Source organism: Aspergillus tubingensis (genome assembly GCF_013340325.1).
Source record: "Aspergillus tubingensis WU-2223L DNA, scaffold_12, whole genome shotgun sequence".
Taxonomy (NCBI): Eukaryota; Fungi; Ascomycota; class Eurotiomycetes; order Eurotiales; family Aspergillaceae; genus Aspergillus; species Aspergillus tubingensis.
The window spans coordinates 384,975-401,673 of NW_023336286.1; the positions used below are offsets into that span (position 1 = coordinate 384,975).

The 16,699-nt window shown below is 53.0% G+C and overlaps 6 protein-coding genes across 6 annotated transcripts; 2 read left to right on the top strand and 4 right to left on the bottom strand.

The window, feature by feature from the left end:
* Window positions 1–80: 80 nt before the first annotated feature.
* AtWU_10189 (putative GTP binding protein (Gtp1)) lies at window positions 81–1,724 on the bottom strand (the record flags this gene model as incomplete). Its single annotated transcript, XM_035505294.1, has 10 exons — window positions 81–288; window positions 352–516; window positions 567–624; window positions 678–823; window positions 873–982; window positions 1,039–1,357; window positions 1,429–1,453; window positions 1,516–1,530; window positions 1,590–1,618; window positions 1,696–1,724. 10 exons carry the CDS (start codon window positions 1,722–1,724, stop codon window positions 81–83), a joined length of 1,104 nt encoding a protein of 367 aa, XP_035361187.1.
* A 344-nt stretch (window positions 1,725–2,068) lies between these two features.
* On the top strand, window positions 2,069–3,313 carry cwc2 (active spliceosome conformation promoter CWC2; the record flags this gene model as incomplete). The annotated part of the gene is made up of 1 exon (XM_035505295.1): window positions 2,069–3,313. One exon carries the CDS (start codon window positions 2,069–2,071, stop codon window positions 3,311–3,313), a length of 1,245 nt encoding a protein of 414 aa, XP_035361188.1.
* A 219-nt stretch (window positions 3,314–3,532) lies between these two features.
* cpcC (putative protein kinase (Gcn2)) lies at window positions 3,533–8,596 on the bottom strand (the record flags this gene model as incomplete). Its single annotated transcript, XM_035505296.1, has 6 exons — window positions 3,533–3,840; window positions 3,893–4,337; window positions 4,389–5,822; window positions 5,873–6,202; window positions 6,257–8,302; window positions 8,360–8,596. 6 exons carry the CDS (start codon window positions 8,594–8,596, stop codon window positions 3,533–3,535), a joined length of 4,800 nt encoding a protein of 1,599 aa, XP_035361189.1.
* Window positions 8,597–9,112: 516 nt separating this feature from the next.
* On the top strand, window positions 9,113–11,592 carry AtWU_10192 (uncharacterized protein; the record flags this gene model as incomplete). Its single annotated transcript, XM_035505297.1, has 2 exons — window positions 9,113–9,152; window positions 9,365–11,592. 2 exons carry the CDS (start codon window positions 9,113–9,115, stop codon window positions 11,590–11,592), a joined length of 2,268 nt encoding a protein of 755 aa, XP_035361190.1.
* Window positions 11,593–12,233: 641 nt separating this feature from the next.
* Window positions 12,234–13,963, bottom strand: AtWU_10193 (damage-control phosphatase ARMT1 family protein; the record flags this gene model as incomplete). The annotated part of the gene is made up of 6 exons (XM_035505298.1): window positions 12,234–12,464; window positions 12,544–13,397; window positions 13,450–13,562; window positions 13,619–13,749; window positions 13,810–13,880; window positions 13,942–13,963. 6 exons carry the CDS (start codon window positions 13,961–13,963, stop codon window positions 12,234–12,236), a joined length of 1,422 nt encoding a protein of 473 aa, XP_035361191.1.
* A 640-nt stretch (window positions 13,964–14,603) lies between these two features.
* On the bottom strand, window positions 14,604–16,265 carry ppt1 (protein serine/threonine phosphatase PPT1; the record flags this gene model as incomplete). The annotated part of the gene is made up of 4 exons (XM_035505299.1): window positions 14,604–14,642; window positions 14,703–15,869; window positions 15,950–16,030; window positions 16,113–16,265. The coding sequence occupies 4 exons, from the start codon at window positions 16,263–16,265 to the stop codon at window positions 14,604–14,606; spliced, it is 1,440 nt and encodes a 479-aa protein (XP_035361192.1).
* Between the last annotated feature and the right edge of the window lie 434 nt (window positions 16,266–16,699).

Below are 16,699 nucleotides of genomic sequence, written 5' to 3' on the forward strand. Positions count from 1 at the left end.
GTATCTACTCCGTCCGAGCATATTTAGAACAGTCACCGTTGCTTGAACTAAAGTGTAGAATGCATGAACTATCTTCCGCTTCATTTAGCAACAATTGACACCACATCCTCATCCGACACCACATGTCCCAAGCCCACCCGCTGTGGGATATGGCGTGCACTCGCTCCCCATACCATCGCATACTTGAACGTTTCCTTCAATGTGCGGTGAATGTTGTCGCACACATCCTCGATAGTTGAGTTGCTGCGGCAGATCAATGCCTCGGAGAAGTCGGGCACCTCACCTTTCCTGTAGCATCGTTAGCAATGTCCCATTCATAGCAATAGGCGCTTGATCGTGGCTAGAACGAACCGTTTCGTGTAGACCCGGATAAGACGGAGTTCCTTCCAGATGCGATCCACGACATCTTCCACACCCAAGTCCAGTTCACAACTCATGACGGCTGTGTGTGGTTCGCGGGCTAGTTGATCAAGGAAGTCCAGACTGACACCGTCAATCTTATTGTAGACGTAGAGGCTATATTCAGATTAGAAGAGTGAAATGCTGATAGACGGATAAAGGTTTACCATCTGATGTATTTACGGTGATCCTTCATAATCACATCAATGAAGTCGTCAATCGTGGCTAGATTGATGTCAGCGACGAGACTCATTCAGACATTAAAGCATAATACATACCATATTCATCACGAACCAAGACTTCGCAGTTGAGCATCTTGTAATCGCGGAGAACATTGTAGATCATCTTCTCATCAAGGTACTTAGGCGGCGTCTGGAAGGTGATCTTCATGCCACCGGCCTTTTTCTGTTTGAGGTAGATGTTCCTACGCCGATTAGCCCAAATCCTATTTGGACAAAGCCTGAAATACTCACGGAGGCTCCTTGTTCAACCTGATGCCTACAGCATCCAATTCCGCCTCCAGCAGTGCTCGTTGCTCCGCACGTTTCGTAGCATCCAACACCATCAGAACGAGGTCACTCGTCTAACCCAGATTAGCCCCGAACGAATTAAAGCCTCCAGAAAGAGTGGTAAACAAACCTTAGCAGCCGAAATGACCTGTCTTCCACGTCCCTTACCCTCAGACGCACCCTCAATGATACCGGGCAGATCAAGAATCTGAATCTCCGCACCTCCATACTCAAGCACACCAGGGATAGCAGTGAGCGTAGTGAACGCATACGCGGCCGTCTCACTCTTCGTCTTGGTGATCTTGCTCAGGAAGGTAGATTTACCGACGGAGGGGAAACCGACGAGAGCTACACGAGCATCACCACTCTTGCTCACATCGAAACCGGCACCACCACCACCGGAGCCGCCCGTGGGCTCCAGGAGCTGGGCTCGTAGACGGGCAAGTTTTCTGAGTAGCAGTTAGTGCTGGTTCCGCATGGCGGGGTACTTTCAAAAATGAGGGGCATGAGTTCTGCTTACCCCTTCAGTAGACCAAGATGATACTCTATAGTCAAGAGTACATTAGTTTACACACAATCTGACATCAACCGGGACATCAAATCGCACCTGTGGCCTTGTTCTCTGCACGTAAGTTAGCATGGCGGGGCTATCAAGAGCTTATATGCGACCGAAACACTTACTCTGCGTCCTGCGCATCTCATCTTCGATCCTATAGAGCAAGAACAAAGCGTGAGCAAGTCATACCCAATAAACAGCACCAACAGACCTGCAAGATGGGCGACATACTCCTTGATCTTTTCCGTAATGTTCACCATCTTGCCGGTTTAAGAGCCCCGCGGACTCGATTTTCCAGATACAACAAACGACACAACCAGACAACCGAAGCTAGATTCCGCAGTAAGCAAAATCTCTCAAGTATCTATCAAACGAGCGAGATATCTCCCCGAAAATCGACGTGATCGCAGCGCAAGAACACGAGCAGCTCTGGTCTGGGGAAATCGTCCTCAAAATCGTCCGCCGCGCCAAGCACCCACCCCGCTTACGTAATTGCCACCTCCGGCGGAATCTTCGAACTTGCCGACTTCAAACATCAACATCCCATCTCTTCCATCAACTTCACCTCACATCATCCCCAATCCCTCCACAAATCACAGCAGCCATGGCTGAAGCAACACCCCCAACTGAAACAGTAACCCCTCCTGCGGAGGAGGTCGTCGAAGACCAACAACAACCCCAGCAACAACAACAACACCAAGAAACCGAAACGACAGAAGAAACCACCGCCCTAACAACCACCGCCGACGGCGCCGTTGAACCTACAAAGAAGACCAAAAAGATAATCCGACGCAAGCGCCGCCCAGCACGCCCCCAAGTCGACCCAGCGACAATCAAATCGGAGCCCCCACCGCAAGTCGGCACGATCTTCAACATCTGGTACAACAAATGGAGCGGCGGCGACCGCGAGAACTCCTACCTAAGCAAGACAGCCGCACCATCACGATGCAACATCGCGCGCGACAGCGGCTACACACGGGCCGATAAAGTCCCGGGGTCATACTTCTGCCTATTCTTCGCGCGGGGGATATGCCCGCGCGGCGCAGAGTGCGAGTACCTACACCGTTTACCAACACTGCACGATATATTCAATCCGAACGTGGATTGCTTTGGACGAGACAAGTTCAGTGATTACCGGGATGATATGGGCGGTGTAGGGTCGTTCATGAGACAGAATCGCACGTTGTATGTGGGACGGATCCATGTGACGGATTCGATTGAAGAGGTGGTGGCGAGGAATTTCCAGGAATGGGGACAGATTGATCGGATTCGGGTGCTTACGTCTCGGGGTGTTGCGTTCGTGACGTATACGAATGAGGCGAACGCGCAGTTTGCGAAGGAGGCCATGGCGCATCAGAGTTTGGATCATAATGAGATTTTGAATGTGAGGTGGGCTACGGTCGATCCGAACCCGTTGGCGCAGAAGAGGGAGGCGAGACGGTTGGAGGAGCAGGCTGCGGAGGCGGTTAGGAGGGCCTTGCCGGCAGAGTTTGTGGCTGAGTTGGAGGGCAGAGATCCGGAGGCTAAGAAGAGGAAGAAGATTGAGGGGAGTTATGGGTTGCAGGGGTATGAGCCGCCGGATGAGGTGTGGTTCTCCCGCGCGAAGGAGTTGGAGGATGCAAATGCGATTGCCCAGCTGGAGGCCCCTGAGCAGCCGCTGATGATTGAGGGTGCGTCGGAGACTGCTGCTGGTGGTGTTGCTCCGCAGGAGGAACAGGCCGGAGGGATCTTCTCCAGCTCTGCTGTTGCGGCGCTGAAGGGCCTGGCTGGGGGTAGTGTTACGACGCAGCAGGCGCCTAAGGCTGCTGGACCTCTGGTGGCGTACGGGAGTGATGATGATAGCGAGTAATTTGGTCGATATTCATTGCATGCATTCTTACGTGTACTATAGCAGAGATACCTGAAAATGTGTTTGACTTGACTGGTCTTCATTTCATCGTTTGTTTTCTATGGAATGGCTAATTTCAACGCTTGTTTGCATGGCATAATTGTGGGTATATTGGAAGAGGAGATTCAATCAACAGCAGATACAATAAGAGACACATAACACGTAACATCACACATCATTTCATCTGTCGGCTGCGCTTCCGAGGTCGTAGTATATGCATGACCCTGTGCGGTAGTTGTATATGAAAGCATTGCTGAAACTCTCCATCCCATCTACACGACTTTCGGTTGCAAGGTCTAGTAGTAGTTCATGGACCTGCGTGAGGTACTTTCGTTCTGTCAAGGGCGCGTTCTGGATGACTGTGCGCCAGCTTTCAGGATCGGAGAGGCGGGTGTTCCTGATGGCTTCTAGCAGCTCATCGCGAGTATCTATGGCGGCAACAGGCCCGTTCAGGGCATCCTCAACCACCTCGCGGGATCGGAATAATGCTGGACGGAGTTAGCGGGGGCCTTGTAATATCAAAATATAGATTTAGCATACCTGTCTCAACAATATTCCTGCGGTTGGACTTCTTGCTTCGGTGCTGGGGTACAAGAATGCGGACATCACTGAACCGCTCATTGAAGGAAGGCCCCGGGTCTGCTTGGCTAGGCAGACGAGACTGCCGTAGGGGGTCCGCTGCGCCCTCTCGCTGGTAGCGCGCACGTATCTCGTTCCGCAGCCAAGGAACAAGTTCAGACCCTCGGATGTCGAACTCTTCTCTCGGGGAGAGACTCTTGACCTTGAAACCCCTCTCCTGACTGTCTTGCTTTGCAATGACAATCCAGCCATGGCTGTCTTCCCTGTACTTGTTCAGGAGTTCTTCCAGCGAGGAAGCATCCACAGCCAGCTCTGCACTGACGTCATTGAGCCATAGGTCCTGGACGATTTTGATGCCCATGGTACGCAACACTGTGGGATCGAAACTTGCAACAAGAACATCGCACTGCTAGCGGTTAGTATCTCTCCGCAACTAGATGGTGGGTATCCGACTTACTCTACGTGTCTTCCAGAAAGCCCCAGTCTCCATATCAAAGCTCTTCGCTGGGGTCTTAGTAGGAGTTCCAAGGTACTCCAACATAGCCGAGCTGAGGCGATCCCAGCTCAAGTTGAATCCCACAGCATGTGTTTGAGAACGACTGGCCAAGACCTTGGGCCGGAACTCTTGAACCAGCGAATCATACCGTCCGCCAGCCGCGAACACATCACGCCGCTTACTGTCAAAGACGCACTGGAAAAGAATGCTGCCTCGGAAGAACTTATCGTTGAGACTCCCGAGGGGGTTCATGTAAACCTTCCGCTTGACATCAAAATTTTGCAGATAAGCCACGAGCAAATTGATGCGAGCAAAGATCGGTGCCAATCGCTCAGCAAATATTGTACCCTGCATAATAGCCCGTAGTCGTTTCTGAACCTGCTTTGGAGAGTCTCTGAAGTCGAACCGTGCCAGGTCATCCAGCGAGGTCGAGGCAACACCGATAGCCGGGGAGCGAAGCTCACTTCGAATCTTCTGCATCGTCCATTTCCCCACGTTCAGCTTGCTGATGACCTCCTTGACACGAGGGATTTGAGACGGCGTGATTCGGCAGAACTCCATGATGATCTGAAGCAGGTCCGAATGATTGATAACAAAACACATAGGGGAAGATCTCAGAGGAGGGAATTCTTCGATAATCTCATCCAGCACCTTGATTACCTCGGCTTCTTTCAAAGCCAGATCCAAAGTGTTGTGTGACACAATATCAAAGTCTACCTCCTTATGAGTCCTGGGCTCGCCTCCATGAGGCAATTCCCTGTAGACGGTACCAAAAGCGAATGTTTTCTCCAGTGAAGTATCTTGTCGTGGAATAGCACGCGCATTGGGCAGGGTGAGATCAAATGGCAGTTGAAGTAAGTTGCCGGAGGAGTCAAGCAGTCTCACAGCGCCGTTATTGTAGTGCTGAGATCTGGGGAACAGCATCTGCCTCTGGGTTTCAACAGCCCCATGGCGGCGGAAGATCGACGTCAGCTTCTCTTTGACAAGACCTTGAATCAGCAACTCGGTGGCGCCCGGTGTACCGCGAGAGTCCATATCCCAGGCGATGTCTTCAAACTTCTTGGGTGATTGAGAGAAGATGCCGGATAAAATCTTCTTATAGTCGGGAGAGTTTGGATCAGATAGTAGGTGCATGATCGCGCGCCTGAATGTTTCTTCTTCGACCTGCAGAGGAATCTTTCCGCTATGGAGAAGATCCGAGGCTGTAGGCCTCTCGCTCGGGTTATGGCTCAACAACGAATTAATGATCCTGCCCTGGACTACCTTATCCGTGTACTGGAATGTAGACGGCAGGGTATGGTTCGGTTCGCGTATAGCTCGCAATGTTTGATCGCGCTCCATGCCTGTGGATAAGGCATGACACATCTCAAAGAAGATCACACCGAGAGAATACATCTGTGCCCACGTTAGACCTTCTCTCGCTGGTTTAGTCGGGTTGCACTTACATCAACTTTTTCATTGTAGTTGCCGGTGATGCCAGACTTCATCTCGGGGGCAACATAGTAGGTCGTGCCCAGACTGCGAGTAAAGTTGCCTTCAAAATCGGCCGTGGTAGAAGAGCGCACGGCTGTCGTGAACTGGCCACTGGTAGCGAGACCAAAATCTCCAATACGGGGATTATTCGCCACGTCGATGAAGATATTGTCTGGCTTGAGATCCCGATGAATAATTCCATGGCCGTGGATATGGCTCAGTCCGTCCAGGATCTGCCGGAACAAGCGCCAGGACCGGTCAACATCATCATACAGACCATTTCTTATCAGATCGCGAAGGGTCTTTGTATGTCAGCATCAGTTGCATATTGTTAGGCACAACAACACGATACTCACATGTTTTTCGCAATACTCCATCTGGATGAAGAGCGTGGTAAGTACGGGCCTGCCCTGGGAGCCTGACCGCACCCGACTAAGCTCCTTGCCTGTGGCACTCTCGGTCTCAAACGTCGAGGGCGTGTCGCCTTTATCTCCATTGGACAGAGTTCCATCGTTATCCTCGTCACTGTCGGAGCCAAACTCAATCTTAGGATAGCCGCTCGAGCTGATAAAGTCAAGCCCGCCGGTACTATAATCATAGGCATGCGTGTCCCGACTAGCAAAGACGTCACTCTCCGTGGAAGAGATGGCTTCCTCGTCTACGTAATCATAATCCTCTTCGATCCACGCAGTATAATAACGTACTACGTAAGGATGATTAAGCCGGGACAGGAGCATAATCTCCGATAGTGTGTCTTTCAGGGCCGCGGTAGACTTCTGAGTAATCTTCTTGACCGCGTAAAAGCGACCATCGAGCTTATTCCTTGCCTTCACCACCTGCCCAAAACCTCCTTTTCCTAACCGCCCAGCTTCATCGAAATCTTGGTTGTACCGCGAGAAGGCAGGCAAGCCATTAAGGGAATCAAGACGTGGACGCCTCGGTAGAGAGATTGAATTCGAGGCACTGGTGCGAGCAATCAGGGGAGTGTCGACACGGAAGAATTCTGAAGGCTGCAGTTGGAAAGCAGTCGGCCGCTTCTTCGGATCGGGCCTGAAGAACTCATGCAGGAGATCCTGCAAAGCAGTCGATAACCCGAGCGTGCCCATCAGCGCATTTGCTGAAGTATAGCGCTGCAGCACATCCGTCCCGAATCCCATCTGAAGGAAGACGATACCCAGGTCCCAGACGTCCGTCTTCATGGTCAACGGTGCGGTCCCGTGTGTTAATTCAGGGGGCATCCAGAAAGGTGATTTTGACGTTGTGAGCAACCGCTTGCTGGCCGGTGAATCAGGAAGTGCCTCTTCAATGCCAGCCCGCAGTTTCACGATCGTCCCACCAGTACGAGTTCTGAACAATAGGATGCGACCACAATGAATATTGCCATGAACAAAACCACTACGATGGTAGAACTCCAAGGCTTCCAGCAGCTGGATTGTCCAGCTGCGGAGTACTTCCACAGGAACGGTCCCGACAATATCCAAGAACTCGGCCAATGTTCCCTTGTTCGAATACTCCTGGAGAGCATAGACAGTCCAGATGCTATCCTGACTGTCCTGCATGCTCAAGGGTCGGGTTATTTTGAACCCAACAAAATCCACCAGGTTAGGATGCCGTAGTTTCTTCAGGCCTTCCAGCCTGTCCTCACTCGAGCGCATCTTCTCTCGGAAAAGAAGGGGCTCGACTCCTTTCTCATCCAGGGAGATTTCTCTCAAAACCAGCAAAGGCGCATGGGACCGGTTGTCGGAGACGACCGGTCTCACGGTATATGTCTCCTTTCCTGGTCCGATCTGGAGAAGCGATTTGCCGTAAACCGCGCGGAAGACCAGGGTGGCCTGGTCCGTATCCGTCATAGCTAACGGAGGGTCGAAGGTGATCGCCCCCGGGATGTTCTCCACAGCATCCGTGTCCCCGTTTGCATCCAGTCCAGGAGTGCGACTTTTACGTCGGGACAATCGTGCCTTGGCCCGCTCTCGGACCTTGTCCTCCAAGAGCTGCTGGAGGGCACGCTCTTCTTCTGCTGTGGCTGCCTCCTGTTTCCGGATCTCTTCTTGTCGCTCCAGCTCGGCTCGCTGGTTTGCGGCGGCTTCCTGTTCCATTCGCTCCTCCTCTAAGCTCGGAAGATCCTTGTCTTGAGCTTGAGCCTCAGCCACATCTTCCAAGACGTCTTGAATGGACACCGCCAGTTCGTATATCATTTCAGAGCCGAGAAGGGTCTTCGGCTTATTCTGTACAATGTCTTGAATTCTCGATCGAGCGCCTTTTCGGAGGTCGTCTAAGTTTTCCAGGGATAGGTTGGGGTAGGTCTTGGGATAGGTGGTGGGCAGCTCGACGAGCAATACCAGGTGGACGTCAGGGTTCGACGAGGCTCGCAGATGAAGCTTGAACGCGACCTCGGTCGATTGCTATAGAGCTTCTTGGTCAGCCATGCATCGAGCAACATCAATGCGACAATCACATACCTGCCAGGCAGAGCGCCTGTGTTGGACCTCTTCAAAGTCATCACCGTAGATGGAGCGCAATGCTTCGACTTCATTCTGGTGGATCTCCTGATAATTGGTGGGGGCGACTACCGGCGGCGAGAAAGACGGCGAGTCTGGACGGAGTAGCTGCTGCTGCGGCGGCTGCTGCTTTTTCTCCGCTCGGGGAGAGCCGTGCTTAGGGGCATTGCTGAAATTCTTCTTCTGTTTGTGAGGCATAGCGGGGCGCTGGTCGGGCGGTGAAGATAGTGGATGCACCGTGATCGAGATTGGCCTTTGCCACGGAAATTAGTGACAAAGATGCAGCCGAAGCTGCAGCCCTCTATAGCTCAGTAGAGAACATATCTGGGAATTGGGGGAAAGAAAAAAAAGAAGAAGAAAGGGTGTAGAAGTATATGTGTGGAGAGAGAAAAAGGTAATTTGACAAGGGAAGGGAGAGGGGAAGGGAGGAAATGGTTAGTGTAGCAATTCAAAAGACGGGAAGAGAGGAAAAGAGCGGTAACCCGACAGCGAGTATATGAACGCCCAATGGAAGCGCCGCCCCGTCGTTTTTCCGCCCACCGCCTTTGGGGCGGGCAGCTCGTGACTTGGCGCATCATCGCCGTAAACAAAGCACAGCGTTCCACGTCAATCCTCTGGCCCCCCAATGGTCTTGTTGGTGCCATGCGTGTCTCGTTCAGTCCCATAATTTGATTGCTGGTGAATCGCCGGTTTCTCTTGTCCCCTGCAGACGCGATGCTGGGGTGGATCACTGGGCAGGAAGACCAGGTCGCAGGTGCGTGTGTTTCCCTCAGTTAGTACTTTCTGCTGGTCGCTACGAGTAGTATGGCTTGCTGCCCGCCCTGCTGCTGCTGCTGCGTGCGCGCGCCCTTCCCTCCACTGCCCTCCATATACGGCCCAATAATGGCCTTCCAATTCATCTGACCCCGTTTCCCACCCGCGCTCATCGCGCGCTGGCCTGTTTTTCTAACTTGTTTATCCCCATAGACAACTCAAGGGCCGGAGAGCCACCCGAGACGCCCGCTCCCGTGTTTGCGATCCGCGCTTTCAAGAGCGCCTTGTTTGGTACCCCAGGTGCCGATGACGACGAGTCCACCCACCGTACTACTACTGCTGCTACTACTTCTGCTGCTGTGAAGACGACGAATCCATCGACCAATCAGCTGCTGAATGATCACATCAAGTTGAAACCATCCAGTGGAAACACAGGGGATGCTTTCAAGGCTTCCAAAGCCGACTTGGATCTGGCTGTGAACGCGATGGCATCGCCTACAAAAAGTATCCTCGTAACACCCGGAACCGCATCCAACCGTCGCAAAACCGTGTCGTTCGGCGACGGCGTCGTCGATAACGAGCGCAAGCGGGAAGACCCGTTCACGAAACCTAACAAAACCCCCACCTCCTCATCCAACAACTTCTCCAGCCAGTGGTCGGCCAACTCTTCGGACGGAAAGTTCAAACCTCGCAGTAAACTGACGCAAGCCTTGATGGATTCGCGAGAAAAGTCAAAGGGCACGGGGCTCTTTTCGTCACAGGACCTCGAGCCCAACCCCTCATCCGAGGGGTCCAGGCCATCGCCAACGGAAGATGACAACGACGATACCATCAACCTGAACGAGCCACGGTCGCAGTCGGGGAAATACTGGAAAGCCGAATTTGATAGTTACCGGACGAAAACGACGTGGGAAATCAAAAAGCTTATCCAGTACCGCTCCGCCGCCAAAACATATGCCAAGAAGAAGGATGAAGAAGCGTCGCGACTCGCCGATAAGTTGAGGGAGGAGGAGATCAAGGTCTCTGAGATGGAGCGCCATGTTACCCATCTAGCCTCCACCATGGTTGGAGAGAGCGCCAATGCCGATAAGGAGAAACTGGTGCAGGACCTCACCAAGCAGACCGCGTTGGCTCTGCAATACAAGCACCGCGTCAACTCACTACGCAAACTGCTGGAACGGCACGGCGTTGTAGGGAACGAAGTCGATGATATCGCTGAGCAATCTGAATCCGAAAGTTCTTCAGAGAAGGCTACGGAAGAGCTCCGCAAGACCCAGCAGGCTCTGGACGAAGCGAAGACCAAGATCGACGACATGAAGCTTCAGCAGTCCGACTTTACCAAACTGCAAGACCTCGCGCGCAGCTCTGAACAGAAAGCCTGCGAGCTACAGAAGGAGAACGCGTCTCTCAAACAGACCCTAGCCCGGGTGAAGCAGGAGATGAGCAAATACGAAGGACGCCGGAAGGAGAAGGAAGCTAAGCTGAAGCAACGCGAGGCCAAACTGGAAACGCGCATCCAGGAGTACCGCGAACGGTTGAAGACCGCATCTCAGCAACATCGCGATCACGAGGAGGACCTGAAAGAGTCCTTCAACGAGGAACGCCGTCGCATGCAGGAGCAGATCGACCAGCTCAAGATTAAACTCACCGCGATCGAGAGCCTCCCACACACCCAGGTTCGAGCGCGCCATACCGAGAGCCCTCGCAAGAACTACACCGGTGTGCATGTCTTCGATTTCGGGCAGAACAGTCCCCAAAAAGACGCCGAAGACGACAACACCGCGGACATCGATGAGCCACCCAGTCCCAGCCCGCGTGCCAAAGAACGCCGCTCCTACCCATCCCGATACACCACCACCGCCGGCGACCTGGACCTCAAACGAGCCATGAAAGCCATGGGCATCACCGACGAAGACCAACTCGCCTACCTCGGCGAATCTCTCAAACCTCCCAAAGCCCGCTACCAAAACGAGCATCACGATGACGAAGAACCGGCCACCATCCCGCCCTCCTCTCCACCCGACTACCCCCATCATCACCACCACCCTCCACCCTCCACCCGCCCGCGTCCCAAACAGAAATCCACCAACACCAACACCTACCGCAGTCTCTACGCCCCAACCAACACAACCATGACCTCCCTCGCCCACCATCTCGCCAACAACCTCGACGACAGCCACCACGGCCGTCCCCGCGCGCGCCGCTCCCCCTCCAAATATAGCCTCGACGCAGTCACGGCCCTCCCGGACTCACACGTCCTCGACCGCGCCAAGCGCCGTCAAAGCCTCGCGGCCGTCGTACCCCGAGACTCCATCCCGATGGACCGCAAACTGCAGGCCCAAGCACGTCTCAAGCAACGAAAAGAAGAAACCCGAAAGGGAAAAGAGAATATGCGCACTTATACGAACCAAGCCTTATCGGTTCTTGAACCTATTTCTTAATGTTTTTTTTTTTCCTTCATCTTCTATCTCCTATATGTCAGATGGGAACAACGGCACGGAGTGATATGGACCGGATGGTGGATGGATGGATATATGAAAGGATCATTCTCTTGTCACGGATAGCTTTGATAACTTGAACTGAACTGCTCTTTTCCCTTTGTGTTGTGATCGAAGTGAATACCTCTCCTTATTGTCTGGTCTCGTTTGATCTGGTCTGATCTGATCTGTCTTTTGTTTGTTCGGTGGGTGGGTGGTCTGGTGATATGGTCTGATACCTGTTTTCTTTTTTCCCTCTCCCTCTGCTGATGTGAATGTCACTGTCACTCACTCCCTCACTACTTAGCTCTAGTCTCTAGCTCTAGTCCGTTGATCGTTGATCGTACGTAATCTTAGTTTTTATTTCCCTCCACACCTCTACCCACATCTTCTATATACATATATTCAACTACTCAATCTAGTCTAATCTCTCGTTATCACTATCATGAACGAGAAATAAAACCCAACCACATAACACCTCACCTATCAACAAGGTGTATACATATCATATCCAACTGAGTCCCATCTATCAATCCATCCATCCCATTCAAATCTATCAAATCAATCATTTATCATCTAAAGGATATAAAATTCATCTACATCATCTAAGCCTTCCCATCACAAAACGACACAACAGCCCACTTCCCACTCCACGCCCACTTCCTCGCCTCGTCGCCCCCACCATTGGGCAGCTGGCGGAGCTCTTCATCCACACCCTCGGGCAGACCAACCACCACGTCGGCCTTGCAGGTGCGGAAAGCCATTACGCGGACGCCGGATTGCGGGCCCAATGGGCCGATGGCTTCTGTGAAGGGGGTTGTGGGGGCCCATGCGGCCTGAATTTTTATTATATTGTGTCAGTGTTGAGATATGGAAGATGGATGAGGGGGAAAGAAGGAGGGTTTGGGGACGTACGTCGTTGGTCAACTTGCGGTAGTTCAAGTCACCCTTGAACAAGACCAATTCGCTCTCTTTCAGGTCGTTGAAGAGGTCCGGGGCTACAAATGGCATGCGCCAGTAACTTCCGGGGGTGGTCCAGAAGGAGTGTGGGCGGATGATTAGTTTTCCTTCGGCGTGGAGGTGGCTCCAGTGGTCGAAGAGGAATTTGACTTCGGAGACTTCCTTCTCCGACAGGGGGTCGAAGGTCTTTCCGGACTCGTCGGGGGCAGTGTAGAAGGCCTGCGGGTCGGAGAGGGCGGCGATGAGGGCGGCAAAGTCCGGGGGCGTGACGTCGGAGACGAACCAGGGGATATTCTTGGGGTGGAGGACGACGGTGGTTGCGAGGCCGGCGGAGAGGAGGTAGCCGGCGAGGATGAGGTCGACGAAGAGCTCGAAGCCGGAGTTGTCGAGGACGATGTCGACGCGGCGGTCCTGGTTCTTGCGGTCGCGACGGGCCTGGTGCAGGACGTCGAAGGAGGCGTTGAGGTCATTGACGAGGATGTTCTTCTCCGAGGCCTTGCGGGCTTCGGAACCCTGGAGCTTCTGGATGTCTTCGTAGGTGAGGGAAGTGAGGAGGGAGAGGTCGGTGGCGTTACCCCAGAGGCAGATCTCGCACATCTCGGAGAAGAGGATACGGTCGGATTGCTCGATCTGCTCTGGGGTCTTGCCGTCTGTGCCCTTACTGGCCTCCTCGGCCAGTTCCTTGTATCGTGCGGCGAGTTCGAGGACGGCGGGCCGGGAGGACTTGAAGGTGGACATCTTCTGGCGGGCGAACACGTCATAGCCCTTCCAGTGCTTGGAGAGGGAGAAGAAGGTGCTTAGCCGTCTGTCTGGTGGCTGTCAGCTGGAGTGTAGGTATGGAGGTATGTCAATTGCACGCACAGAGGTAGCATTCTGAGTAGAGCCATGCGACGTCGTGCCATGAAGGGTTTCCCCGCTGCTCCAGCTCCTGGTTGTACGCCGCAATGTCGGGCTGGCCATCGTCGGGGAGGGGGCTGTAGATGGTCAATGACTGTTTGATTGTTGAGTATAGGCGGAGGATGCTTCTCACGTCAACTGCCTGTTGTGCTGCAGCTCATATTTGAACGCTGCGAGGTTTCCGATGATGGCTTTTCCTTCCTGACGCTTCTCCTCGTCGGTCACATCGGCGACGCTGCGGTGCAGATCATCAATCGCACCAGTCTATGCGGGAGGAGTATTAGTCAAGGTTTATACTGTCATATAGGATTATTTCCAGCATACCAGAATGACGGGCCAGCGTTCATGGGCCGAGACGGAGGCGAAGCTGGACTTGTCGGAGGTGAGATACTGCGCTGCGGAGGGGAAGGCGGGGTTAGTGTGGCTGCAGAGAGAGGAGCAGTCAGTGTCACTCACGAGTCTGGGGTTCGTATTCCATGATGAAGGAAATAATTATGTGATTAAATAGATAGGAATAACTCAAGGAGAGAAGAAGAACAGAAGAGAGAGAGGGAGAGAAAAGAGTGCGAGCCAAGATGGGAGAAGAGCGAGAAACAAACACGACGTCGGTTGGGAATCGCGGGGTCCCTGCCGTCGGGATTCTCTGTACCGACAGTCACCTTTAACCCTCATTTCTCCCCCATGCAATTCAGTGGCATCTTTTATCTAATTGATGGATGCAGAACTCCGACTGGAAGGCAAGACGTACGACACTAAGCAATTCGTCCAACCAATTCCCCTCCCCACAGCCAATCCGACATCGCCAGACCTGCACATGCGGGACAACTCAACCGCAGAGACATACACCTAGATAGCCTTGAGAAGATATAACTAGCAAGATAGATAGATATTCCGCTATGCAAAGAGTTCACGAGATCGTCGTCAATCATCCGTAGATACATGGCCCTCGTACTGTGTAATCCAAGGCTTTCCGCATCTTCTCTTCTTCTTCTCATCTGAACGTCGCACATCCCATCCTGAATCGTGGTGTATATGTATCATGTCCCCGTCCGATCGGCGAGATTGACTCGCTCCCAATCCATCCCATGAACGCCCAGCTTGCAAAGCAGTCAAGCCTCTCACATCATCGACGACATGAGAGAGTTTTGCGCATACGCCTGGAATATCCACATTAGTCTGCCAGTCCGCACTTTTCGTCGAGATAATACATCACTTACCATCGGCTTAATATCCGGGTGAGGAACAGCCTCAAACACCTGGTACTCAAGCTTGAGCTCGGGTCCAATCTTGATAAAGGCACCCTTGTTCTCCGTGGTGTCGCAGTACTTCGGCGCAGAGAAGACAGTGATGCACCGTCCGTCGTGCTCGACCTCGTAGCCCTCCATGCGCACCTCGTGCGAACGGATGATCGCTTCCAGACCGTTCTTCTCACAGAAGCGCTTGGTGACATCCGGACCAAACTGAAGACCAACACCACGCTTGCTGGGTCCGCGACCGGGCGCGGTCTGCGGGTCCGTCCACAGCATTTCCATCATCAAGCCCTGCTGTCCAGGCTGGCGCTGGTTGTGGCGGTTCAGCTTGCGGATATCATCCAGCGTAGTGTTGTCATCCGAGAAGAGACCACCATGGAGCACAAGGTACTTGTTGCCGATCAACGTAGCCAGCGGCAGAGCCGAGAAGGACTCGGAGAAGACCTTGAACACCGTCTCATTGTACTTGGCCTTGCACTCGCCCTCGAAGCCATACACCTTGTTCATGTCGTCCGTCTCGTGGTTACCACGGTTCAGGAAGATACCGTTGGGGCGCAGCCACTTGTAGGCGTACAGCAGGAGAGCAATCTCCGTCGACCACGATCCACGATCCACGAAGTCGCCGTTGAAGAGATAAGCATGGGTATCGCTAGGGTAGCCGTTGAGGCGGAAGATCTCGAGGAGATCGAAGAATTGACCGTGCGTGTCACCGCAAACCGTCAACCTAGTACCCTCCTTAACACCAACCTCCACCATCGTCGGCTCCGCGTAGACAAGATCCTTGACGGCCTTGATTATTTGGAAAGCATATTTGCGATGGATCTTCTTTCCGTTCTTGAACCGCTCAATCATGTCATCAATGAACTCCTGCGTCATTTCCTTCTCCAAGCGCACACCATCATACTTCTCATCCACGACCATCGCATCGATATCCAGGTCCTCGAAAGCGGAGGGCGGGTCACCGACCTCGATCGCCTTTTCGAACTCGAGCCGACGAACGAGCTTCTCGCACTCAGTAAGCTTTAGCTTGGCATCGCGGTTATTGGGCTCTCTCTTGATCACGGCCTTGAAGTCTTTCAGGGCTTCCTTGTAGTGCAGAATAGCGGAGTTCGCAAGGGCTCGGCGCCAGTAGGCCTATCGACGGTAGGGTGAATAAGTCAGAGGCGAACAACACCAACAAGCAGCAGCAGCAGCAGCAGCAGCATCCAACGAACCTTGACATAGTTGGAGTCAAGCTCCAGTGCCTTGGAGGCATCAGCGATCGCAAAGCCATACGCCTCGAGCTTGATATGTGCCTAACCAAGAACCCCAGAACCAGTCAGTATCTCAACACAGACTTCCACCTCCAACACTGGATTGTCTCGTAGCGCCACCTACCTGAGCACGGTTACTAAAGAACGACGGCTCCTTATCATACTTCTCAATGGCTCTCGTGTAGAAATCTATAGCAGTAGGCCACTCATGTTCAGCGAAGGCCTTATTCCCCTGCACCTTGAGGGCAGTGGCGGCCTCGAGATCGGGGGAAGCCATGGGGGGCGTCGGGCGGCGCGCAACAGTGAAGCGTTTAACGAAAGGAGGGGAGGGGGGAGGGTGGATTTCGGGGCAAGAGAGCACGAGATCCTTTCGCAGTTTAATATGGAATGGTTCAATATGGGAAAATCAAGAAAAATGAAAGTAGGTAAATGAACCTGAATAATGAAAGGCGAAAAGAAGAAAATATCAAAAAAGTAAAAAAGTTCCTGAAACTTTTTCCTCGGGCTCACCCGTTCCTGGATTCAACTTCCAGCGCTTTTTAAACTCGGGTCGATGATGGATTGATTGATTGATTGATTTGCTTTCCCTTCCGTCACTTTTCTCCGGGCTGGGTGGTCTTGGCGCCGACCCTCCGATTCCAGAACCCTCTTGGTGTGTCTCTTGTCTCTTGCCGCATGCATCTTACCTACAATCCCTACACAACCTCTCCT